Source organism: Podarcis filfolensis (assembly GCF_964270895.1).
Source record: "Podarcis filfolensis genome assembly, chromosome: 4".
NCBI lineage: Eukaryota > Metazoa > Chordata > Lepidosauria > Squamata > Lacertidae > Podarcis > Podarcis filfolensis.
Genome location: NC_139607.1, coordinates 50684508 through 50712156, shown reverse-complemented (window position 1 = coordinate 50712156; position 27649 = coordinate 50684508). Strand labels below are relative to the sequence as shown.

General features: G+C 40.6%; 2 protein-coding genes across 5 annotated transcripts in view; both read left to right on the top strand.

Moving 5' to 3' along the window:
• SH3BGR (SH3 domain binding glutamate rich protein) overlaps positions 1 to 19721 on the top strand; it is a 32138-nt gene extending 12417 nt beyond the window's left edge. For 2 of the 4 annotated variants that reach the window (XM_083608817.1, XM_083608815.1), the window contains exons 3-8: positions 3529 to 3609; positions 7433 to 7507; positions 8267 to 8359; positions 10278 to 10307; positions 12864 to 13000; positions 17335 to 19721. In XM_083608817.1, the coding sequence (XP_083464943.1) occupies positions 3529 to 3609; positions 7433 to 7507; positions 8267 to 8359; positions 10278 to 10307; positions 12864 to 12959 (375 nt within the window). In that variant the 3' untranslated portion in view covers positions 12960 to 13000; positions 17335 to 19721. Of the gene's footprint in view, positions 1 to 3528; positions 3610 to 7432; positions 7508 to 8266; positions 8360 to 10277; positions 10308 to 12863; positions 13001 to 17327 lie in introns of all 4 variants that reach the window. The other 2 variants (XM_083608816.1, XM_083608814.1) reach the window with 1 other exon arrangement.
• B3GALT5 (beta-1,3-galactosyltransferase 5) overlaps positions 1 to 27649 on the top strand; it is a 132287-nt gene that overhangs the window by 89826 nt on the left and 14812 nt on the right. The gene's annotated exons all lie outside the window — the stretch shown is intronic.

Here is a 27649-nt window from a genome sequence, read left to right as displayed (position 1 = left end):
TAAATTTTAGAGTTTCCATAAATAAATTCATTTTGTAAGTAAGAGCATAGCCCACGACAGTACAGCTGATGGATTCCATAAGTATTTTTACCTTCCATCAAATACTTCCAGGCTATAGGAAAAACAATGCTGATCCCCCCCCCCTTGTTTGGCATTACTCCAATTTGTATCCCTCAAACTTTCAGTGGAAATAAATAAATATGTGCAGTAGTTCAACACATGGATCTGATTATTTTATGCATCCACTCCTTCAGAAATGTCTTGCACCGTGGTTGTAGCAACCAGGGATGACAGTTTAAAGCTGCCTCCATAGTAGCTGTTTGTGTGGCTTGCCCCTGAGGGAGCTTCACATTAGGTAGGAGAACATTTCAAAACAGCAACAGCTTTCTCGACCAACCTCTTCTTTATGCACATCCTGTGCATAACAAGTATTCAAATGGATGGGATACAAACAGCTGATTTAGAAGCCGAGTACGAAAAATGTAATCATAAATGGAAGAGATGTTCTGACATATGATTGAGTTCTTAGAATTAGGGTCAGAGCTATGATAAATGTCAAAGGGAGTGGGGTGCAACTGATCCTTTCAGGAATTGTCCAGGTCCTGAATGTGAAATTAATTTTTTACTGTGTTTTATAACATGTACAACATACTTTAGCTCTTTCACACACAGACCTATAAGGATATCAGAGCTGGCCAAAGACATTTTTCAACCCGAGGCAAAAATCAGTATAAATACTGGTCCCTATTCCATGCACAGAAACCAACCACACAATCCTACTTCAACATGTACAGCATGTGCCACCATTGGCTATGCTCATTGGGGTTGATGGGAGTTGTAGTTCAGTAACATCTGGAGAGCCAAAGGTTTCCCACCTTTGCTCTACTGCATCCGAAGTGAGCAGGCTCAGTTAGGAGGTGCAAAGCAAACTGTGTGATGCTCAAATCTTTGACCTCTCCCTACTCCTCCTCATTGGCCACCTGTAATGGCCATCTCACCCTGCCTTGCCCTGGAGAAAATTCATGGAATTCACTTCCACAAGATGTGTTGTTTAGCCACCTGTTTAAGGGTGCTTCCACACAGGCATCTTCTCAGAAATTTGGCCTTTAAAAAAGCAACCATCAAGGAATGAACATATTTTAAAAACTAATATGAGCCAATGAAAAAATAACCACTTTGAAACATTCACTTTTCCGCATACCTGTGGAATTAGAGTTCCATAGAGAACTACATAGTAGAATATACGTTGCCAAAGAGCAGCTGCTATCGAACGTCTGCATAGACTCTAAATTAGTAATATACAATATCTCTGACTCTGCACAAGGCTATTTTAGGCACCAAGCAGTTGACATACCAAAGTACACGTCTGAGGGCCTTTCCAGATGATTAGAAAGACCAGTTTATATTCTTAGTACAGTATTTGCACTAGCCCCAATGCAGCACCAACATAATGGCACCCTGTCCCCTTACGATGGGGAGAAGGTAGCCAAAAGGCACAGAGAGGATCTCCTTACGGTGGGCAATGGCTTCTTTCAGGCTGGCTGCTCTTAAAAAGAAATGGTGGAGATGTGCGCTACAGAAGAGGGCCAAAATGGACAAAAACGGATTACGAACTACCAAGGAACTATTGCGAGTGGAGAGGGGAGCTTTTTTGCTATTTGCAACATAAGCTTTTTTTTCTTTTTAAAAAAGTAATATAAGGGCGAGCAAAATGCAGCTCTCCGTATGTTGATGGACTACAGTTCCCATCGTCTCTGACTATTGGCTGGAGCTGATGAGAGTTGTAGTCCAACAACATCTGGAGGACCACATGTTCCCTGTTGCTAAACGATTGCTTCAATTCTTGAAGAGTCCAGCAGAGGGAGGGCTCAGCCTCTAAACAATTTTTAGAAATAAAAAATAAAATGGCCTGTATCTACCTACCTACCTACCTAAAGACAAGCAGTATCTCTGTCCTGCTGCTCTGGATGAATAGAATGGTCCCCTTCTTTCTTAATCTTTAAGCTGAAAACAGGTGGTTACATGGCAAGTCATCCTAATCACTTCATTTGCATGTCACCTTTCTACAAACAAACAGAAATTTTGATCAAAGCAGCTTACAAGAATGGGAACAACAATATGTAAACAATACCAACAACCACAAGAATAATTTTGTAATAAACAATAAAAGCAGCAATATGTAACAAATGCCACAGCAAGTTAAAAACAACAACCTATCAGGATTACAAATGCATACATGTAACCAGGGAGTGGGAAAAGTTTCACCTTGGTTCTAGATGTTCTAACCACTGCTGCTATGCCCACAACAAGTGAGTCTGCTCAAATGTCTGGGCTTCCTCAAAGGATCATTGCCCGATGCCATCATCATGCAGACAGCAGCTTATCCCATAACGTTACTCACAGTCTCTCTCCTGAAGCAGCTTCTTATAAGGCATCCAAAAGCAGGAGGTGAGGTAGTGGGAAACATCTCTCCCATGATGTTACTCACAGTCCTTCTCCTAGTACAGCTGCTTGGCTAATACCAAAACTGAACACGTAAGGATGTTTGAAGAACAATTTTGTTTTGCTTTTAAGTACGTGGCTAGGAAAATATGAAAGCATTCTCCTGGACAAAAGTTCACAATGTGAGCTTTAGAATTAAACAGATCCCTTTCCTCATAGGAAGAGCCTTGCTGAGTCAGACTAAAGGCCTTTTTAGTTCAGCATCACATTTCCCACAGTGACCAACCTGATGCATCTTCTGAAGCCACCAAGCCACATAGGAGGACAGTAGCCCTTTTCCATCGTCATTTCCCAGCAAGTGGCATTCGACAGGAGTGTGCACTGCCTCTATGCATATCCCAAATAACAAGGCAAATCAGGGTGATTTGCGATAGTCTTTCACGTTACCGAGTTGCGTCACGCTGTTAACAAGGCATGTTGAAGCGGATCAGGTAGCACCCAACTTTCCAAGTAACTTTCCAAGTAACCAAGTTGCCTGGGGAAATACCCAGGACTTAAGGGGCGGGGGGGGGGGGAGAAGCGTTAGAGGAGAGGGAAAGGGGTGGAGCAGTGTTTGTGATATTTCATTTTGACAAACAGTTGTAGCTTTTTATCATGGTTCACACATGCATGTACACTGCTTGCTTGTCTACTCAAAAGTAATACCCATTAATTTCAAAAAGGTTCACTTCCAGCCAGGTGAGTCTGCTTAGATAATCACACTTTGGAAGGGGAAAAAACAGCAGTCATTAAGAAGACTGTCTTTCATTGTTTTTATCCATGCCAAGAAAATGGTTTAATTTGTACCGTGGCCTGATTTGAATTCCATAACTCAGTCATGGAAATAACCTTTTCGAGCATTAGCAGAGTATCTTTCTCTAATGCCTAGCTGACTGTCAAAACAGCAATACTTAGCATTTACAGAAGGACTGTGGCCTTATGTATAGCACTAATTTTGCTTCCTATTTTCAGTGTTTTAAATAGGTTTGAAGAATCTTATGTTTCTTATTAATTTTTTATGTTTGTGTGTTTCTATTCCCTTTTTAGGATTTTGACTCATTTTTCTGTGCAAAAGAAGAAAATATTATTTATTCATTCCTAGGTCTTGCACCTCCACCAGGCTCATCGGTACGTTTATAACCTTTGCCAAGACTTATTCATCTTAATTTAGTGATGAATTAGACACTGATGCAGCATGTAAAACAAGGTAGATTGCTATGCAATTTTTAAAAATTGTCTTTGCACGAGACTAAAAAGCTTTTAAGGACTAATTGATGCAGATCTTGCAATAAAATTTTGCTATGAATTTGTCAAAAGCCACCCATTTGCACTAATTTATAATGAGTACATCCTGCTTTTTAACATTGCGTTCAGTGGGATATGGATTGCACCCAACTGAATATGGCAGCAAACAATTATAGTTGAATGAATGCCCCTTTCATTTTAGCAGAGCAGGTTCTGAATAACTGTGCTTGGAACTTCTTAAGATTCTGAAATGTTGCTAGTTTAAAGCAATAATGGCTTTAATAGGAAACTTCATTAGAGGCTCTGGGTTTTTACTCCACACATAACAATAATACAGAAATAACAGGAATTTCCATTTCAGAGAAGCTATATGACCTGGTCCATCTAATCCTTGACTTTGCTTTTAAGTGAGATTCTCACTACTAGGCTGTCTCCATGTGGCATGATTTTCTATTATCACCCAAATTGTTAGGATCTTGGTCACTTAAACTTGATTAACCAGATCTTCATATCATCACAGTTCATGGTGCAAGTTCTGTGGAGCCCCCTGTATCTTTCTGCAAAAGAAAGTTCATTGTACAAAACAACCAAATCCTGCACAGCCCAAGGCATGCACAGCCCATGACTCTCGATTTCTTAGACTCTCAGCACTGGGCATGTGATCTGTTCTGTCCCAAAGGCAGCATTACTCTACAACGTTAGTCAACATTAAAACTGCTTCTGCATGAGGAACTCCAGTGCTTTTCTGAACACACTGCTGCTCATACCGATTGGCAGTGCCTCTCTAGGATTTCAGACATGAGCTTTTCCCTAGTGGGGTGTTCAACATAGGGCCACCTGCATACAAAGCATGAACCATGTCACTGAGCTACAGCAACAAAATACTTGCATCTCAGGATCTCTAGCACATGGCCTACTTCCAGCTGAAGCAGAAGCCAAGCCATGTATAGGACAAGCAGGCAGCAGAATGTTGAAAGTAAGACGTCGAAGGTCGGGACGGGGGATAATTTGAATTCATTTCACATCTAAAGGCAAACCTACCTAATTCACACTTTTTGAAACAATATGAGAACTGCAACACAGCTAGCCTTCAACATTCACACTTTCCTGAATTTTGCAATGCCATTCTCCAAGTAATGTTTACAAAAATGTAACCTGGGTTAAAGTAGCCATAAAAATGCATCTATTAATGAAAATAACATACACAAATGCATTATTTTAGGGGAAATCACACTGAAAACTGCACAGAAATGTGTATATTTGGGAGAAATTCACACAAAAATGATTATATATTTTAAGGAGATGTGCAAGGACTCCAAATCTTTTCCCCGATCAATGCCCTTTGTGGAATTGAAACCTGTATGTAAGCTACCTTATAATGTGTGTGAATGGAGCAAAGACCTTGAAAAAATTACTATGTAAACAAATCTTTCCAAAGCCAAACTGTGACTCCCCGTAGTTTCTCAAAGCATGGCATACTTTAAAGGGAGAATGACAAAACATGTTGTAAGATGTACAGAGGGAAAGGAGACTAGAAAAAGAAGTTGTAAGAGCTCCTGGTGACTGCCTGAGAAGTAATCTGATATGTCACCAAGCTGGTGTACTAAGTTAGAGGAAGATTTCCCCCCTCCTTTTAATGCAAATATGTAATTTGAAACTAGAGTGGCCTTGTGGGGCAGCTGGCTGTGCTGAAAGGATGGAGTGACATCTCTGTTGTCAAGATTCTTGATTTTGGTCTATTAATGCACAGCAATGCACCTTCACTTTGTCCATGTCATAATACACAATGAGATAAGTTGTTAAAAAAAAATACTATGAAAGTTTTGGAGACCTATTTAAAGTGATAAGATCAGTAGCCACAGAAGAGGCAGCCACTCAAAATGCTATAACATTAAAGTACAGTGGAAGCTTGGTTCTCAAACAGCTTAGTTGACAAACAAATTGGCTCCCGAATGTCACAAACCCAGAAGTGTTCCAGTTTTCTAACATTTTTTGGTAGCTGAACGCCTGACGCAGCTTCTGCTTGAGTGCAGGAAGCTCCTGCAGCCAATCGGAAGCCACGCCTTGGTTTTCAAACATTTCGGAAGTTGCATGAGCTCCCGGAACGGATTATGTTCAAGGACCAAGGTACCACTGTATCTTACGGATTGATATTATTACAGTGGTACCTCGGGTTACATACGCTTCAGGTTACATACGCTTCAGGTTATAGACTCCGCTAACCCAGAAATAATACCTTGGGTTAAGAACTTTGCTTCAGGATGAGAACAGAAATCCTGCTCCGGCGGTGCAGCAGCAGCAGGAGGCCCCATTAGCTAAAGTAGTGCTTCAGGTTAAGAACAGTTTCAGGTTAAGAACGGACCTCCGGAACGAATTAAGTACTTAACCCGAGGTACCACTGTACTTGCTTATAATCAGCTTTATGATTATTATTTTTAAGAAAGATATATTCATTATGGTAGAAAATAACAGCATATGGAAGCATATGGAAGCACACCAATCTCCAAGCAGCAAGAGATCTCAGTGTGTACTTTGCATATGACTTCCTTGGAGCAAAGGTCAGTAGAGGCCAGCAGGGGTACATGAGGGGAGAAGCAGACTGGCTCTGCCACTTACCAGGACAGGGATATGGTGAGGTGTTGGTGAGGTCAGCAGGGTTTCTGGTGGCCTGCAGGTGTGTGAAGCCACCAACCTAGAGCTCCCCTTGCCTTGCCCCCCTGCTGGTGGACACGATGATGGTGCTGTTGTTGCTCCCTGTCATGTGCCGCTGTTGCTAGAGGCTCGTGGTGTCTTTGTGATAAATGTCTTTGTTTACAACCGATAGTCAACAGACTTGGCCAAAGTCATTAAATTATTGAACCACTTTAGAAGCCTGCTTTTTCTGCAGAATCCCACTTGAGAGGTATGAAATCATGGGCTGGGAGGGGACCCTAAAGATCATGCCTGCACTAACCCCCCCTCAAACAACTTACTTGTTTTGTTTGCTTCTATATACCATGTATTTGGAGTGGGGCAGAATCTCTAAACAGTTTAAAACAGCTTCATCAATAACGATCAAATACAGAAAATACTAGGGGTGAAATATCACAGTATAAAACACCACAATTGACAACAGTACAGGGCATCCTTTTAAGTATCAGAATAAAATATTACACATGACAATCAATTACAGAATTACAATGAAAATTACACATTCAAAACATAATTAACAAAATATAATCTAAGCAGTAGAATAAAATTACAAAACAAAATAAAAATATTATTTCCTCAATTTTTAAACACGCAATTGTCAGCTAAGGAAAAGAGGGCGGAAATTCACTTTTCCCACCCTACAACATTCCCAGTCACTCATACGATGAAAAAGAAACAAATATAGTTATATTCTCAGCCCACTATGTAATCACCAACACAATTAACCGTTTATTGACAGCTAAAATACTTTCCACTCAGGTCTACTCAAACACACTGTTACCTAGTGAACACACCAAAATCAAATATGCAAGCTCAATAAACCACTCTGCAGCCTCTCCCATGTCAGTCTCAGTTCCTCAATCAACAACTCACATGGCAATGACACAAGACCCTGACAAACCTAGACAGATAATGACATTCAAAGTAAGCAACAATACATAAGCCCTAAGTGAAACATTCAAACAGAGTACTTGCCCTCTCCACTTCTGAATATTGTTTGAATTCTTTATCACAGGAGGGAAGGATTACCGAGGAGATACCGACTGTGCCAAATGGTGAAGTTTCAGCAGAAGAGCAGAAAACTGAAGAAGTAATGCATTTTTTTAAAAAAATATATCTTTCTGTATAACAACAATCACTTAAGTGCTTTTTTGGAAGCCATGTTGCCATCTCCCAGAAACTCTGTGTGAGTGCCAACAATTCCCCAGCATGACTCAGATTGCCTGGCTGGCCATCGCATCAGCCTTTGCTGATGCCAACCCTGCCTTTGCCTTTGCCTTTGCCAACCCTGCAGATGTTGTTGGACTGCAGCTCCCATCATGACCCTTGGCCATCTTGGAGTCCAACAACATCTGGATGGCTGCAGCGTCCCCATCCCTAATACGGAAGGAACAGCATGACCCATGAGAGCTAAACGTTTTGAACTTGCCGCAACATTTCTGCTTAAAAAACGCAGGAAAATAGCTTGACTTTTAAAAGAGAAAGTTAACAATGATCCAGCGAGTACAATTACATGAGATTTGCCAAATGCATTTCAGAGGTGAAGAATGAATCCAGAGTAGCAGTATGTGAATTTTCCATCAGCAAGGATTTCTGCATGTGCAACAGAATATTCCCCCTCCTGCCCCTGCACACCCCTTAAATCTGTTCTGGGGGTTCTCCCAAACATCTGAAGCAGATTTGGGGAGGGTGTACATGAAGGGAGCAGTGGGGGAAATCTAACTGCAGGACCAGAAATCCTTGCACTGGCAGGACATGTTGGTTGAATACCACCCTAGATTTCTTTGGTTTAAATTGATTTTCTCTTCTGCGATGTTACTTGTGTTTTTCTTTTTTGCTCCGTTGCCAGGAGATTGAAAAGACAGAAGGAACTGAGGAGAATGAGGCAAACGCAGAAGAGGATGCAGAAGCTGATTCTGCTGAAGTGCCAACAGAAGAACAGGTCATTTCCTTTTCTTTTTTTCCTGCTTGCCATTTTTGTTCAAAGCGTCCTTCACATCTCTGATATCCAGGCTCTGAGTGCCATCCGTTGCTTTTGCAGCCAAAGCAGCACTACCAACATGTGAGAGGGAGGTATTGGCAAGCTTATGGGGTGAGCTCTGAGATTTGCAAAAGTTTTCCTAAAATCATGAGGAGGGGGGGAACAGCCCAATGCTCAGTAGCCAGGGACAATTGACTCACTCCTGGGGGTGAGGGCAGAAGAGAAAACCTTAGTGGGGAGGGAGTAATGGAATGGAGTGGTTGGAATCCTGAAGAGGAAACATTATAACATTTTGTTGCAGGTTGCACTTCTACACTTCTAAATTTTGCATAAGGATTGCATTCATTCGGGTGGCTGTGAGGACCAACAGCTGGAGGGCGACAGGTTCCCCAGCAGGGCATCGGCGGCATTCTCCTGCTGCTTAACCATCCACAGCTGCTTTTCTGCTGAGTAACAATCGGCTTCCCCTCACAGAAACGTTTATAGTCAGGCACCAGCAGCTGATTCTGAAGTGTCGCTTTTAGTGTATCTGCCCGCATGCTTGGAGAGGAATGAAAACTATGAGCAGCAGCTGCTACCTCATTAGAGAAATAAGACAACATGGAGATGACTCTGAATTCCACTGTAATAGAAATGCAGCAAACATGTAATTTCTGCGAGTGAAAAGGATGATTCTGCATATTAACAGACTTGTAAAAGAACTCTTTTTGATGGTTTGACCCTGCAGGGGCCATGGAATGGATAAATGCAGAGTCAAAATGGTTATGATGCACATGTATGCAGAAGGAGGGATCTCGGGTTGTGTGTGTGTCAGTATTCTCAATTGCACCTGTCTTCTTTGAATGGCTGTCACAGATGTTCTGTATCTTTTGCCAGCAACAAAATCCCAAAGTCCCAGACAGGTGCTTTTTTCTGGATGTAAAGTTATTCACTGGGGAGTCAGATCTTAAAGGTTTCTTAAACATCTATCCTTTCCACGGCCATTGGTGATTATTGATACAGACACCACTGAATATAAGTGTTTTCATTAAGACGTTGGGCATTTATTATGTGGTGTTTTCATGCTGCCCAGACCTTCTTCTCATTGGTGGAAAAAGAATGCTGCAAGAGCTGGGCACTTCACTGTTTTGTGAGGGCCATCGAGAGAGGTGAAAAAATTCTGCTTTGCTGTCATTCCCCTGCCATTCCTCTTCTAACTTTTATTTTGGGGCTGAACCAAAATGGGCTATTTGGGGGAGGCAAAATTGGGCAGGTAAGGGAGTTTTGCCAAATGTCCGGGGGCGGGGGGTTGAAATTCTCCAACACATTTCTCCCCCCCTCACAGAATACTCTTCTGGGAGATTTTTGGCTCACTCAATGTTGAATAAAATTATGTTGTTTGTTTATATTGTTGGGTGAAGAAAGGAGAATGGGAAGGAATAAGGTCAAAACCAATTTCTTCCTTTGTAACAGTGTTAAAATGACACTGAACAGTATATTAGCTTGATTTATAGTTGCACCCAAAATCCATGGAGAGTGAAATGGTCAAATATTTGCCAAGCGTTTTCTAGGGGAGGACTGGAATTCCCCAACAGATCAGGAGCAGCTGAAAAAAAAGTGCCAGAAGGTTATCTTCAGTTAATTTTTGATTCAGCCCTGCTTTGTGTGCTTAAGATAAAGGGGGGAAAGGAACATATGCCTTGCAGCGTTCTTTAGGGTGTAACCCAATGCATATTTATCTGAGAATAAACACAGTAGTATGACTTTCTTCTGAACAAACGTGTATAGACCCTCCTGTATAATAGATCCTAGTCTTTCTCAATAGTATTTTTTTTGTCATTGGTTGTTATCTGATCTTTTTTATTAGTCTGTTTTAAGGGATGGTTTTTCTCATTTGCAGGAAGAAGGCGAAGAACAGCCAGTGACAGAAGTATGCTCAAAACCTTCTTGTAGTCTGCACTTTGATTTGTCTGCTTGCTGACTAATGTGAAGCATTGCTTGACAACCCTCTTTCCCCAAGCTAAATCACAAAACCAAGTTATGACTGGCATCTAGCAAAGAATATTTATGTCTGGGCCTCTTTAACTTCTGGGACCAAGGAATTCATTCTAACCATTTTCTCAGAGCAAAATGGCATGTGCTTGAACTGATGTACCCAGGCAGCACTTGGTGCACCTATGTAACTATGTGGACATTCATGCCTGCTTGCACACACCTGCACAGGGCACATCAGAGACATAGGTGTAGCTTTGTCAATCAGTCAGGTAGCAGGTAGCTTTAGGCTAAATTGAAGGACCTTGGATAGCTCCAAACAGACAACCTGCTGGGCCTGAAGCTCAGTGGAGACCTTTTATCCCTCTTGCACCAGACTTTCCTTAAAGGAACAAACCTCTGGCTTGGAGCTTCTCAGCCAACTCCTGCCTTGTGTGTTGTATGTGTTTACTATTAAAACCAATTGAGGTTATTTCCTGGGGTTTTCGTTACAAATCTTAACCATAATTTTTTTGTGAAAATCAAATATTGTTTTATACCTAGGCAATGCATCTGCATGCATCTTCTGCCTTTTTTTATTTTCTGGATTCATTTTTTCCTCCTAGTCCACTGCAGACTTAATGCTGCTGTTAAGATAAAATTGGTATTCTAGGGTTGGTGCAAGAGGATTGCTAACGACATTGTTAGGGGCACCCTGCAAGTTCTGTGCTATAATGCAAGCAACAGTGACCTACTTCTTCATCTTCTCGTCTTTTCAAACCAAAATTGCTTATGGAGGAAGGAATTTAGAGCAGAGAAATGGTGTGACAAGAGGAAGGGCTTAAACTGGGGAGGGAGATGAGGGCATACATGCCCAGCTTTCCTACGTGGAATATTGTCATATGTTGGTATTGGATGCACTCTTCATGGGACTTAACCTTAGATTAGGCCACAAAAAACTACTTGTGAGTTTGGACACATAACTTGAATAACAATGTTTTGGTGCATCCTATTCTTATATCACTGAGGGGATGATGGAATTCTCTTGGTGGAAAAATGCAGAAGGTGCCACACAATTTAATACTCTGCTCTTTCCTCATTATGGTCATTCTTATTTATATAACACCGTCCATGCACATGAAACTTTATAAAGAATGAGAGAATGCGTCCCTGTCCAAAATGGTTTACAATCTAGAAAAAACTGTGTAATAAAACAACAGAGGAAAGGGAAGAAAATGGAGGCAGGGTAAATTGGGTAAACTGGTTCCCTTTCAGTTGTGTGCTTCAGCAGCACATTGAGTATGCAGGACACTCTGATGTAGACAATGCCTCAGTGATATTTCATGCTAGGACTACCAGTGCACTATGGGGCAGAATCTACCACAAATGCCCACGCATTAATCTATGTGAATGCTGTGGAAATGAATAGGAGCAACACAATAGCACAACTTGCCCTTTTCATTAATTTGCTAGGTGATGGAAGAACAAAGACATGTAGGCTAGATTATGTGTGGTGTGTAGATAATAGTCAAATACTGCCTTCTGAATAGGGAAAGTAGGTTCTAGAATAAAGTTACCATGCGTCCCTGTTTCCTGGGGACAGTCCCCGGATTTACAAATCAGTCCCCCGACAAAATCCATCTATTTAGTAGGAAGTTGAAAAGTGTCCCTGGATTCATTGAAAAATATCTGGTAACCTTACTCTAGAATAGCTTTTGCTATTGTTTCCTTCTAACAGATAAGAAAAAAACAGTAGATCAGAATCTAACTTGAACAATATTATTCTGATTTGTAGCCACATACACCCACTAAGATGTATACACTCTTTCTGCCTCACACACACCCAGACACTAGAGAAAGAAGGCATAAACTGTTGAGTTTATCAGTTTGGCTGAATTACGCTTCTGCTCTTTGATCATTAATCATTAAATCTAATGTGGCTTGTCTGCATGCGTTAATGTAGTAAAGAATTCAACATTCAGCTGCATTAAGCTTTTATAAAAGCTTGTATTTCTATTTAGAAAAATGAAATGTTCTAGCAACACAGTATGGCTGCAAATGGAGTATGCACCCCACCTCCAAATTGAGCTTTTCCTTCTCGGAGAATTACACATGATTTATGTCAGAAAAATAGCCCACCTTTTATAGAAGGATCTGTGAGCAGGAGACCACGTTCTGCCCACGCACCTTTAAAATTGTAGCAGACTTTGCATTGCAGTATAAGGTGCTTTCTCCCATTTTTTGAGGGAGCAATATGCATCTCACATTTAATCTACTTACAGATAGGTAGCCGTGTTGGTCTGCCATAGTCAAAACAAAAAAAATTTTTTTTTCCTTCCAGTAGCACCTTAAAGACCAACTAAGTTGCATGCACACGAAAGCTCATACCAAGAACTAACTTAGTTGGTCTTTAAGGTGCTACTGGAAGGAAATTTTTTTTTTATTTAATCTACTGTTTCAGTAGTTGCTTCTTTCCCTTCCCATATTTGAATGTTCTCTCCTTTATATAAATAAGGAAACAGAGGCAGCACAGGAGGAGGAAGAGGCAGAAGAAGAAGAGGAAGAAGAAGCGGAGGAGGAGGAGGAGGAGGAAGAAGAAGAAGAATCTTAGTACAATTCTATTATGACTTTTTCCTTCAGAAGACTGTTCAGGTAAGTTTGCTGACAGCTGCCTCATTTCAGCCTTTACCTGAAAATCCTGATAGTTTCAATCCCTGCCACCAAAACTTTAATTTGTCTCAAAGGGGGAATAGAGAATATTTTCCCTGCTTGTTTTAAGCAGACAACAGTAGGTGTACAATCTGCTTACATGCCTTCATTTATTTTTCCAACATTGGGTGGGATTTATATAGCATTAATGGGTGACAACTAGAGCATGAGCCAATTAATTTAATCCACTTTTGTTCCATCATACCTAGTGGCAGAGAAACATGTATATTCCTCTCTTGTTGAAACTGATGGGGCTAAAAGTGTAAACAACTGGGTTATTTATCTGGATTGTTTCCATAGGGTTTTTTATAATTATTTTTTATTGATTTTTCCATGTATACTTATTCTAACAATATATCTTTAACAATTTTCATATTTCTACCCTTCTCCCCTGGACTTCCCTCATACTCGCATTTTGTTTTATTTCCATATTGTTCACCCTGTGTATTGTTTCCCCAAAATTTCCCCAATACATATAGTCTTATTTTTTGTTGTATACAGTTGTGATTGTTTACTCAAACCCTGCCAATGAGTCCATTTCTTTATGTTGTCTCTTCATATATGTTGTAAATGGTTCCCATTCTCTTTTATAGCCTTTGTTGTCCTTTTCATGTACTTTTTCTGTTAGTTTTGCCAGTTCTGCATATTACATAAGTTTCCCTTGCCATTGTTCTTTCGTTCGTATTTCTTCTGTCTTCCAAGTTTGTGCCAATATAATTATTGCCGCAGGTAGTGCATTCATCTTTATTTCCGCTATCCTTCCCATCAAGGAGAGATTCATTCTGTTCCAAATTTCCAAATCTTTCTTAATCTTATTCCAAACTTTCTCATAGTTGGCTTTATATAAATTTAAGTTTTTATTAGTAAGCCAGATTCCTAAATATTTGACTTTTTGTGAATTTCTACTTTTATACTCTCCTGCAATTCCCTTTTTCCAGTTCTGTCATATTTTTTGTTAGTATTTTTGTCTTTCCTTTATTTAATTTAAATCCTGCCACTCGCCCAAACTCTTGTATTTTTTCTAAAGCCTTAGGGAGACATAGTTTTGGTTCCTCAACTGTGATTACCAAGTCATCTGCAAATGCTTTCAACTTAAATTCATTCCCCCCCCCCCCCGTTTTTATTCCCACATCTGCTTGTCTGCTCTTATGTTTCTGCTCAAAACCTCCAGGACCAGAATGAATAATAAAGGTGATAACGGACATCCTTGTCTCGTTCCTTTTTCTATTTTGAATTGGTTCGTTATCACCTGGTTAATAATTAGTTTTGCACTCTGTTCTGTATATACAGCTTGTATCCCTTTTATAACTTTTTCTCCATATTCCATTTCTTCCATCACTTTCTTTATAAAATCCCAAGATATATTATCAAATGCTTTTTCTGCATCTATAAACATTATTGCTGCTTTTTTCTCATTTCTTACTTCTAAATACTCTATTACATTTAAGATATTTCTTATATTATCTTTCATCTGCCTACCTGGAAGGAATCCCACTTGGTCTGGATGTATATAAACATTTAAGACCTTTTTCAATCTATTAGCTAAAATATTAGCAAATATCTTATAATCATTGTTCAATAATGAAATGGGTCTATAGTTTTTGACCAAGGTCAAATCTGTATCTTGTTTTGGAATCAAAGTAATATAAGCTTCCTTCCATGTTTCTGGAATTTCCCTGTCTGTTAATACTTCATTCATTATGTCTTTCATTGGATTTACAAGCTGTTCTTTAAATTTTTTTATAATACTTTGCTGATAATCCATCTGGTCCTGGCGATTTGTCCACCTTTATTTGATTTATTGCCTCGGGGATTTCTTGATCTGTTATTTGTGTATTTAAAAATATTATCTCTTCTTGTTTTATCTTTGGCAGATGACTCTTTTTTATATATTCCTGTATGTTGATTGCATTTTCATTTCTTCTTTTGTATAAATTCTGAAAATATTTTTAAAAGACTTCCCTTATTTCTTTTGTTTTATCTAAAACTTTCCCATTGGAATTAATTTTACCTATATCATTCATCTGTTGATTTCTCCTTAATTGCAATGCTAACAATTTTCCAGGTTTGTTTGCATGCTCAAAGAATTTCTGTTTAATTTTTTTAACTTCCCATGTTATTTCTTCATTGATTATCATTGAATACTGTGATTGTAATATTTTATTGCCTGTTTCATTGATTGTTTATTTGGGGTTTTTTCCTAATTCATTTTCTTTCTTTGATATAGCACCCAAAATTTCTTTTTTCCTTGCTTCCCTGGCTTTTTTTTTTTTAACAGCATTTTGTTTCCATAGTTTTAAACAAGAGAGTTTTTGTAGAATTGTATGAATCAAGTTCGAGGGGCGTTTTGAGACAGAATGTACTTTTTTAAATCAGCAAAGAAGCTCCATATTCGTACTCTGATGAGAGCATTCTGCAACCGTTTACACTGAAGTAATCCACGGATCCCAATGACTTTCTGTCCGGCCACTCAACATTAATCAATATACTCCTTCAACCTGCACCCAGTTCATGGATATACTGGAAGAACTGCATTTTCAAATAATTTTCTATTTATTTCTTGATTACATTTATATATTACCTTTTCTCACAACAACTCTGTGAGGTAGTTAAGGCTGAGAGAGGGTAGTTGAGGCTGAGAGAGGGATGGGCCCGAGGTAACTCACTGAGGTTCATGATGGAGTGGGGATTTGAACCTGGTTCTCCCAAGTCCTAGTTCTTTGCAATCAATAAGACTTTATGTATGTGTCATATCAGTCTTAATTTTGTACATAAATGTCATGGTTGAATCTCACATGGTTGCCACCCAGAATTGCAACATCTTTGTTATCTTAATTTACACTGAAGCCCTGATGTGACCGAATTAGTGTCAGGTCACCCAAAGACTTAATATAAATAAACAGAAGGTATACTTCCTCCTTGCAGTTACTTTTGTGCACTTAAGCACAATATATGCTATGATTGGGTGTTTGTGGCGTGTGCATTTTTTTTTATTGTGTTACCAATCAAAACAGTCCTTTGGCAGACTAATGCCATCTAGTGTTTTAAAATGAGGTTGTAAAAGCAAGCAGGTGGTCCAGCGAAGCACACTTTTGACACTGCCTGGCACACATGCCTGGAACATCAGGTTAATATTTTACAGAAATATTAAGTCAGCTCTCAAAAAAGAACTTGGTCAATGACAGGAAAGTCATTCCTATTGTGTAAACATAATACGGTCTGCACTGCCTGTTGACTTCTTTTTATGATCAGATACCATTTTAAAATTAATTTCCAGCAGTGCTGTTAGATTAAGGTTACCAGACGTCCCCATTTCCCGGGGACAGTTCCCAGATTTACAGATCAGTCCCCTGACAAAATCCTATCATTCCGACTCATTTCAATGAAGTGTCCCCGGATTCATTGAAAAAAATCTGGTAACCTTATGTTAGATCGTCATTTGACCCATGACTAACAGGGTTTGTAGCTGGCAAACCAGCCATAGCTGGGTAAAAGGCACTCCTAGCCCCCGAGGCCACCTGAGCTTCCAGTTCCCTAGTGTTGGATCTAGGAGGACCACCAAGCTAGGAACCTTCTCCTTCCAGGGGAACACAGCCCCATCTCGAACAAGCCATCTCCCCACCTCCTGGACTTGATTGTTTGGAGCTGAGTTGGTCCTTTTGTGCATAAAGCTGATGTTGGATGTATTGCATCAAATATATGTCAGGGACTGGCAGGACACTGATGTGTGTGCAGCAGGGGAAGGGGGCTGGAGTCTGACTTGGGAGAGGGGGACAGTGATTTGTGGGGAACTGTACCAGCCAGGGGGCAAGAGTTCAGAGGCAGGGGAAGCTTCAGAGCTGGAGGGTAGGGCACTGGAGGAAGAGGCAGGTCAGGCAAGTGAAAGGGCCGGGTGCTTCCCCGCCCTCTCCTGCACCACTGTCTCCCAGAACGAGGAGAGAACTGAAATGAGAAGAGCAGAGGCAGCTTCCAAGCAGGCATAGTCTCCGACTGCATGTGCACAGCCCACAGGAGGAAGATACATAAGCTGGTGGAAGGGGCATGCGTCCTTGTTGCTACAACTGCTCTATAGAGTGCAGACTTGGGAATAGCTGCAGAGACACTAGGTTGGTGTACGTGCGGTGGAGGGAGCAGTATTCATAGCCATGGAAACTACTGTAAAAGTGTCAGCTTTGACAATAAAGAGCTAGCTATCTGCTGCGTGCATTCCTTTCGCTAGGGAGAACCCTTGGCAACATATTAAATTTGGGGGGTTTTTTTGCCCCCACAGGAAACAGAAGCCCATGGCATCACTGCAGTGTGAAGATAAAAGCAATCACTTCCCCTCCACGAAAACACCATTGGCTTTACTCTCCAACTCCAGATATCGGCATAGATGTCACTGAGATATCAAGCAGCCCCGCAGGAAAATCTTTATATGTTGCGTCAAATGGGTCTTCAGATTTTCAGAACTTGATGGCCAACGAACACTGTGGGTCTGACTTTAGGGTGTAGGTTTCTGTGGGCAGGGATTGTTTCTCTCTCCATGTTAGTGCCCTGCCAGGCACACGCTGACAAGGCTCAGAGGTGATGGCAAGGCAGAACGGAACTGGAACCTGCAAGGAAGCCCCACCTGTATATACCACAATGACCTGCTTGTTTCTAAACTAGCCTTTGAAGTCAGTACTCTTTTTAATGTACAGCAACTGAAATAAAGCACATTTCATGTTGACTATCTGCTTATTCCCTGCAGGCATTAATTTATCATAGTAAATAAGAAAACTCAAAGTTATGCTTGTAGCCTGCATGGTGCCTTCACTTAAGAAAAAGTTCTCTGTGACTGATTGCCTCCCTGAGTCTGTATTTTTGCGATAGCCCTGTACAGTATTAGATTTTATTTTCATTATTTCATTGTTCATGGATGTAGAGAGCTTTTCAACAGACTCTGAGGATATTTGCTTACTTATCTCCCACCCCCCCTTGTGCCGCTGAAAAGCTATTTTCAGCTCTCCTTGTGATGTATATTTGGACAAGAACTGCAACTAATCGGTAGATGCAGGGCAATTTTTTAATTCTCTTGCAATTATTTTGAAAACTGCAGTAGGCTGCGAGAAACTTGCACTCCATTGGGAAATTCTTTTGTGGGAACCCTAAGGAAATTAACAGGCGCCGTCAAAAAGCTCGTTCTAGCATTATGGTAGCTAGCATCAAAATACCGCATATGCTTTATTGCAGATTGATTTATGTTGGCAGCTACAGATGGGAACAGCAAGGAAATTAGACAAGATGCATTAGACGTTTGCATAGGATCTCCCAATTAAAAACAATTACAATTGCAGCAAGGAGGGATTGGATTGAGACCATGGGATTAAAAAAAGCACATTTCTTTTGTGCAGTTTTTCTGATTTTCCCCCTCTACCACAATTAGCCCTCCTGGGCGAAATGTACAGATTCACACATGCTGCCTGTATGCTTTGCCCAGTTATGTGGGATGGGGGTTTTAACTGGAAAAATAGGATGGGGGAAAGGGTTTGAAATACTTCCCAGTGTAGTGGCTCTGATCCAAATTGGGCCACTGCAACTGCTGCTAACACTTCAAAAACGTAGGAGTTCCTACTCATCACATTTAGTTTGTCCCTGATTCTGGATTCTCCTGTTGAATTTCCAGGCGCCATTACCTTGGCAGTCGTCTCTAGCTTGGCCTAGATGATTATGATAGTTGGACACGTGGCTTATATTTGTGAATCGGGGGCAAAACCTGACAGCTCTCTAGCAAGGCAGTTTTCGTGCAGTTATAGCTGGCGTATGTTTGTTTTTAAATACTAGTTATTGAAGTGCCAAAGCCTTGTTTAGGAATACTTATGCTTTTAATAAAGACCACAATACAAACCTGGCTTATAGCTCAACAGTCCATTTACTCTAGGATAGTCTCACTGGGATCAAATGAGATTCCGTTACAATAAGTGGATTGTGGCCAAAGAAAAGCTTTAATTCTTTCTCTAATGGTGAAGCATTAAGCACTTTCATTGAACAACCTATGGCAAAAGCATTGCATAATTTATCCTAGAGGTGCTAGGACAGCCTTGGCTTACATTAGCTCTGCTTAACTCCTCCAAATAAACATTTTATTCTTGTTTTGCATCAGTTGGTGATATTGCAAGTTCCTGCTTTCCGATGGATAGTTCTATCTGTCCTGGTCATTGGGAGTAATTATAGCCTTCAAGTACACAGTCGCTGTGTGTTAACTTCCAGTGCTGGAGAGTATTATTTTGGCAAAAACAAAAGCAATTGTTACTGCCAGTAGCAGGGGTTAGGTTGGCACAAGTTTACCATGGGCTGTACACTGTCTGTAATCAGCTTGAATTGTAAAATGTGGGGGCAACATTGAACATTTTTTAAAAAAAATAATAATCTTGGCTATACACTTTAAGGCCCAGGACTTAAAGACTTGGTAGACCAAGTGTGACGGTGTTCTAGCCTTTTCCCTTTTTTGTTACACACATTTGCTTGCCTTTGACTTGAGCTACTAGCATCAGACAGGTGCCAAACCACATTGGCAACCACATTGTCTGTAATGACTGCACTCTGTGTTATTTTGTTTATTCCTCCCACAGTGCCTTTGTGTTAGTGTAAGAGCTGATGGAGACTTCAGTGTACTTAAAAAAAACAAAACCTTTTTCTATCCTCCTGTCTGTGTTTTCATTTATTTTCACGTGACAAAGAAAGAAACATTCACTCGTAATTGAAATTACTTTGGGAAAATCTCAAGGGAATTCTTTCTCTGTTGAAGAGAATTACATTATGTTTGCTTTGAGAAAGTTGAAGAAGATAAGAAGCTGCCTTACAGGCAGACCAGACCATTGGTCCATCTTGCTCACTACTGTCCACACTGACAGCCCTGCAACTCTCCAGGGTTTCAAACAGGAGAGTCCCAGACCTACCTGGAGATGTCAATGGCTGAAAATGGAGCTAAGGTGCATCACTTTACACTTGTTTACATCGATCAGCATTTGCCATTTTACTGCCCACTCACTCAGTTTGGAGAGTTCCTTTTGGAACTCTTCACAGTCTCTTTTAGACCCTGAACAATTTAGTATGAACAGGAAACCTGGCCACCTCACAGCTTACCCCTAACTCTAGGTCATTTATGAACAAGTTAAAAAGCACAGGTCTATTCCCCCCTCCCCCTTGAAGTCTCACTTTTCTTGCACCTATCCACTTTTCAATAATAGCAGTGAAATATCTGCTCAGATATGACGTGTCTGGGCTGGTGCAAAATCCAGTTACCACCCTGGCTCCATGCCTGGGTAAACATCTCCAGTTTATGGGCATGAAAAAACAACAGAGTACCCAGACATGGACAGTAGGCGAAGAAAATCCAGTGCTGTGTCCAATCAAACACACAAAAGAAGCAGCAAAGTTCATCAGTAGTTGTTTACTGAGGTTCAGCTGCTTAAGAACATAGTTACTGCATCACTGGGTCCCCAGTGACAGTCAAAAGCTTCAAAACGTAGAGGCATAACTGAAGAACAACAAAAGACGAATGAAGAAAGATGAATGAAAAACTGCCTAGAAGCCCAGCTATATCTCAGATCTGTGACCTTGGCTTTTTACAGACTCAACAGAATCAATTCATAAACAACAGGTGCACGGATGCCATAAAGATAAAAACCTGACAACTCAAAAACTTTGTTCTACACCCATGATAAGAAACATACCCTGACAGTATGGAGGAAAGAGAGCCTTGCTGTGTGGTCTATAACTGCTCTCATGAGCAGCTTTAAAACAATATAAAAGAATAAAAATTATTATAAATCAGTTTGGAGATGGTATTTAACACCAGTCAGATTAAATCAAATAAATGAGGAATATTTGGTGTTATGTTGGAGGAGATGCCAGGAAACCAGGAATTATGTTCACGTGTGGTGGCAAAAGGTGTTCAAGGAGATAACAAAAATCTCTGGGTTAAAGCTGACGAGAAGTCCAGAGGTAACATTATTATCAATTTACAATGGGGTGGAAGGTTCGCAGGCTATGAAGGACTTGCTCACAAACTTATTGACAGCTGCACAAATTATGATAGCTAGGAAGTGGAAGGGGAAAGCAGAATATAAAATGGAAGAATGGTATAAAAAGGTGTGGAATATACGGTAGCTATTAATGATAAATTAACATGTGCCATTAAGGTAAGATGGGGAATACACAGGAGAAATGATTTTGAGGAGATATTGAAGATATTTGTATTGTTAAAATGGAAAGGAGTCAAACCATTGCAAGAGGTGTCCAAATTTTGGGAGGTTGGATAGTTACAGTGGAATGGTCTCAGTGGTGGGGGTGTACATTTTTATTCTTATTTATTTATGATTATTACATCAAAATAAAACAAAAAAACCAATATTATTAGATATTTTACCTTTTATTTTATTTTACCTTTTATTATTAGATATGCACGCTAACACAAGAAGTAAGGCAGGAAGTATATGTATTTTTTTTAAAATGATATTTATTCAGAATTTCATCAATACAAAAACAAAAACAAAACAGAAAAAATCAGAAAAATACAACAAAAAGTAAAACAAAAAGAAAAAACCAAAAAAAGAAAACAGAAAAATACAAATCTCAAATTTACAACTTTCCATTTGCTTATTTCTTGAACCTCCTCACACCTCCCTTTTTGTATTCTAGTTTAATTCGTTATTTCAGCAAATTCTTCCCATGTTTCTCAATTTTAATTTAAATTATTAATCTTCACAATCTATCTTATCAATTAATTCAACATTGCCTTTCCATCTTTTAATATAATCTGTTATTCAATTTACCTTAATCTTTTTAAACCTTATCTTATCTTAAAAATCTTAAAATTTCAAAATTTACATTATATTCATTCATATCTCCTTAAATCTTTTCTGCTAAAGCCAATTTGGTTCCTTTCCAGCATGTTCCCTAATTTTTCATTAATATTACACTAATTCCAAAATTAACAAAAGAATTTCCCTTGATATCTCTAGTTTTTATCCAGCGTCCCTTCTTCCTGGTATCGGGTCATGTCAGTCCTTTCTGTCCATTACATCGAGTCCATCAATCTGGTGTTCTTATGTCCGAGGCCCTTAAGTCTCTTCTTGGCCCCCTCTGCACATTTTCTTGTCCTTGTTTGTGCTTGCGCACTTCTTTGTCTATTGTTAGCTTCTTGGGGAGTGGGTCTCCGGAGGGTTCCATCCAGTAATAATTTCCATTTTCCTTCATCAGGCAAGTCCCTTCCCCCCAGTCCCACTCCCTGTCGTCATCTTTGTAATCCAAAAAGTATTTATCCAAAAGATAGTTGTTCGCCTGTTTCATAGTCCCACTAGAGTTGAGAACTTCCTTAACTTCAAACACTTCCCAACACACTCCAAGTTCAATCAGTAACTTTTGTTCCTGCTGGACTTTGGATCTCTCCATTCGTGTTGTTTGAGGGGGAATCACTGCCTCTTCCTTCTTCATCTGCCCTTGGACCTGCCTTATCAAACCAGATTCTTGAGTTGGTCGCTGTATAACTTCTTTATCCTTATTCCCTGTTAAATCATATTCACTAGCCACAGCGCTCATCAAATCCAATTTTTCATGCATCAAATTCATTTTTTCATGCAGCTGCTTCAGCAAGCCAAGGGCAGACACTAAACCTTCCTTCCAACACATTTCTGCTCAAGGTCAAATGGCAGGTCCCACGATCCAAATCTTGCAGCTGTGAGCTACAACAACAAACTGACAAGCTCCCTCTAGGGGACACAGTTTCTTTTTGTATCCATTTTTAAAATGTATCCAACAAAGGAAATTACTTTCGATTTCAAATCCTTTCGATTTTCAAATACTTTGTATCTTTAAAATACAGAAATGCAGAAGGTGGCGTTGAAGTTAATTTGTTTCTCTTCTTTTTTAATACTATCTGTCAAAGCACTCCACTTTCAATCAATGGACATCTCAAACAATTTCTGTCCCGACACCCCGTCCCCAGGTTTGGGACGATGGAAACTTAAATTCCTTTACTCTCCTCCTGCAGGATTAAACAGTCAAATCCCCCCCCCCCTTTTTCTCCTGCTTTCAAGGGGGGTTTTATTAGTTGTAGATGCAGGAAATTTCCAACTTTAAAGCAATTTTCCAGGCTGTTAGTTTGCAAGGTCTTTGCTTCAGTCTATATACAAAAAGCGGAAGGCGGACTTCCTGTTTAAACCTTCCCGCTTGTGCCTAATTCATAAATTTTACAAGTTTCTTGATCCAATTCTCCGTTTTTACTCACGGGTACTTGATTTAGAGTCCAAATCTCATCAGGAAAAAGTCAGCGCTCTCCAGCGATGGCTGCGCGGCTTCCCTCCATGGAAATAGTGATCGGTTCACAGCACCGCGCTGCTCACCCCACTTCACTCTGGAGCCCCGAAAAGGGGTTTCCTCGTGAGTAGGTGAGGCGCTCTTGGTGCTCTGCCGAACCCCACGTTCCCAGGCTTCTCCGCCTTGGATTTCTAGCGGGCCCCCGCCTTCGCCGCGGCGGGAAGACCCAATTTCCACGGAGCCCGTTCCTCCGATCAGAGTAACTCCGCCATTCGTCGTTTGCGCTGACCCGGAAGTCTCGGCAGGAAGTATATGTAGACTCCAAATGTTTTCAATAAAGCTATACACCTGGCCTGGAATAGCTAAAAATTACTTTGGGCAAGCTTGATTTGTGAAGTTTTTCTTTGAAGGGCAGACCCCCTCCATCCTGCATTTGGAATGCATATGAAACTGTCTTAGAAAGTCCTTCTAGGGCCAAAAGTGCCTTTGCATGTGGCATGAATGGCTACTATTCAATGAGTACAAGCCCAAGACCCTCTTAGGCACACAGAACAAATGCTATTGCCATTTGGATCTTGGCCACAGTGGAATTGGGGGTTGTGGGACCATTCTTGCTATTCTTTCCCCCTTATGAAAATGGCTTAGGGTGCCAGACATCATAAAACAGCACTGCATCATTGTCCAGAACAGCAGAAACATCATTCATAAGTCATGCAAACACCTACTTGTCTGAATATTTGCCAGCCATGCAGCCTCGTACTGACATATACCAACAGAAATATCACACAGATGGTCTTTAGTAATGCTTCAAACAAATTCTACATTCCTGTCCCAAGACCTTTGGTCTGATGGCTCTACCATCCTTGAAAGTTCCAAGGTCTTCTGCTTCTTTGGGTCATCGTGGATTGTAGACAGTGTTAGTCATACTTAGCAGATCCCTTGAAATTAACAAACAGAACTAGCATAGCTCAGTTAACTTAAATGGGCCTTCTCTGAGCAGAACCTAGTTACATACAGCCCATTGACTTGCCTGTTTTCCATGGGCTCAGTGAGATATACAAGCTGGAACATGTGCAGAGAAGGGCAATCAAGATGATCAAGGGTCTGGGAACCAAGCCTTATGAGGAACGGTTGAGGGAGCTGGTATGTTTAGTCTGGCAAAGAGGAGACTGAGAGGAGATACGGTAGCTATCTTCAAATATCTAAAGGGATGTCACAGGGAAGATGAAGCAAGTTTGTTTCTCCTGCTCTGGATGGTAGGATCCAAACCAATGTATCCCAAGTTACAAGAAAGGGATTCCAACTGAACATCAGGAAGAACTTTCTGACAGTAAAAGCTGTTTGACAGTGGAACGGACTCTCTCGGAAAGTAGTCAACCCTCCTTCCTTGGACGGTTTTAAGCAGAGGTTGGATGGCCATCTTTCATGGATGCTTTAGTTGAGATTCCTGCATTGCCAGAGGTTGGACTTGATGATCGTAAGGGTCCCTTCCAACTCTGCAATTCTATGATTCTGTAATCATAGCAAAAGGAGAGACCAATGCCTGCACAGCAAAGAATATATTTACCAACACCCATTCCATCATGGTGGAGCACAGAGGCAGAAAAGAGAAGCAACAATGTTCTATTGGCCAGCAGCCTTTTGCTCTCTCCTTCAGCTCTCACCTAGTGGCTGCCATTCCAGTTCAGGCTACCTGAACTCTTTCCATCCCAACTGTGACCTTAGGTACTGATTCCTGAGTTTGCTTTTCTCCCTCCATGCTCCCGACCCCCTTTTCCTTTCCTTTCTGGACTGTAAGCCTGAGAGGAGAGTCTGTCTTGTTTATTTATTGGAAAGTCCCTGAGTTTTTGTGGTTGTTTTTTTTTATTAAAAGAGAGCTATAAACGAACAAAAAACAAATGTAGAAGCAGGAAGTACACTATACCATGTATGCTGGTGGAAATAAACCTCACCCGCCAAAAGCTACCACCCAGTTTGAAAAGGCTTCCTGGTATTTTGCGCATTGGTTCACAAAAGTTAGAATCACAACAGTTATATTGAGGCTTGTTCCTTTAAATATGTTATTACCAAAAACTGCAGGGATTTTTGCCAAGAACCAAAGGACTGGGAGGTGGAGTGGGTATCTCCTGCAAGTAATGCAAAGATAAAGTCGTGAGGAGGGAAATGTTACTATGACATTCATTTTCAGAGCTCCTTTTTCTAGTGGCCTATGGCCTCTTGGGCAAAAAAGTTTTGCTCATTACACAAGACCCCACACACTCCTTTGCCGTCACTCTTGCTTTGCAATTTTTATAATCTCATTAGCATGCCTGGCGCTTACCCTTTGATTTACTACCTCATTCACATGTCAAAGTTATTTCAAGTTACTACTTACAAATGCACAGAAATTGCCATCCCCATTCTCTGGGCAGTGACAGAACCACCAGCTTTGAGGTCAAACTAAAGCTTCTTTCCAGGAAATGGTATGAAATAAAGAAATCCCTGGCAAAATTTAAGTATCTTCTCTGTTCTCAGCGGGCCTTGTTTTCAAGGCACATTTAAAGCTTATACCTTCACCCAAAGAAATCTGGGGACTGTTTTTTTGTTAAGGGTGGTGGGAACTGTAGCTCACTGAGGGGTAAACTATAGTTTCCATGATTCTTTGGGAAAGCCATGTGCTTTAAATGTATGGAGGGTACATTTAGATTACCCCTTGGAAACAGTACAAGATGTGTCCAGGAAACAGTCTTATCACTACTGCTATTTAATTTCCAGTTATTTCCAATTGAGACTGAGGTTGATATGCTTGGAGAGGTTCCATCCACAAATACTGTGATCTTTGTTCAACATGGCTAATTATATATTGCCAGGCACAGTTAACTGCTGGAGAGCTGGGTGGTACTTAAAGGGTACTCTAGGTGATAGTTCTGAGACTTATCTGTGACCATGTGTGTCCGTAGCAATTAATGGACAATGCAATACAATGCAAAAATGGGCAGAACAGCTTTTCATCATTTAAAAAATAAGTCACTATTCACACTCACTTATAATTGCTTGTTCTTGCAATCACTTCCTCTTGGTGGGACATTTATCTAGTATTTAGTTTTGCTTTCAACAACTTGGCTTGCTTCCTCACGGTTCTCCTTTATGCCTTTATTATGAAGCAAGCATGCTTGATGAGCTTGGTTACTATGAAAACTACTTTGTCGCAAGGAAAGCAGTTCCCACTATCCAAGAGGCTTCCATCCAAGGAGCTTTAATCTGTGCAACAAAGGCTTTTCTGTGCAATATTAGCACTGGCGTATCTTGAGCCTGAAGACTCAAGGAAATTGTGTGCCTTGACATGCTTAATTACTCTCACAGGGTGTTAGCAAGAAAATTCTGTCTAGCTAGGCATTAGCTAGACAAATGGAGCTTTCATTAAAAATGTGTGCCTTTATTAAGTTTGCATACCACCATGTCCTCAAGGAACCCCAGGGTGGAATACAGGTTGATCCTAGAACTATTCCATGCCTTGCAGGGCACACCGGACATGCAGAGTGGCATCCAAGGGATTATCGTCTTTGCCCAATCTAACTATTCCACCACAGCAGTCCTTTTTTGGGTTGGGCTCTGGGTGTTCAATAAATATGGCAGGGCAGAATCATGGCCATAGGTTCCACCACACTCTTTTGCTCCACCATACACCAGCTCTGTGCCTCCACTTGCATATACGTTGTAGACATGTGATGGAATGCAAAGGACAGAAGCAGAACCTGCTGTCCCTCTCCAAGACACTTTCAGACCTCTCCCTTCTAAGCATCTGAAAGTGGCAACTGTCTCTACCTAGTATTATTTTAGGATCAAGAATGATTTAAACGGGCACAATCAAACTGTTATTTACATGGAACAAGAGCTGAACAGACTGCATGAGATTCTCAGAGGCAATTTCCATGTGTCCAAAACAGAAGGTAAACTGCGGAACTTCACTTTCAAATGTGTTTTAGAAACAACTCCCTGTTCAAAACCAAAACAAGGACACTGAAGGTCTATATCACCGAAGGTCCATCCAGCTGCTTTGGACTATGGCTCTCATCAGTCCCAGCCACCCTGGCCATGCTGGATGGTTGATGGGATTTAAAGCTCAAAACATCTGCAGCTAGCAGGTCTGGGAAGACAGTCACTGCCAGTTCAGAATCCATGAGCACATACATGAAACTGAGATCTTTTTGCACTGACATGCATCACTTTATACTTGTTTCCATTGAATTGCATTCACTGGTTTACCACCCATCACTTAGGTTTGCAGAGAGTTTATTGGAACTCTTTGCAATCTCTTGTTTCAACGCCCTG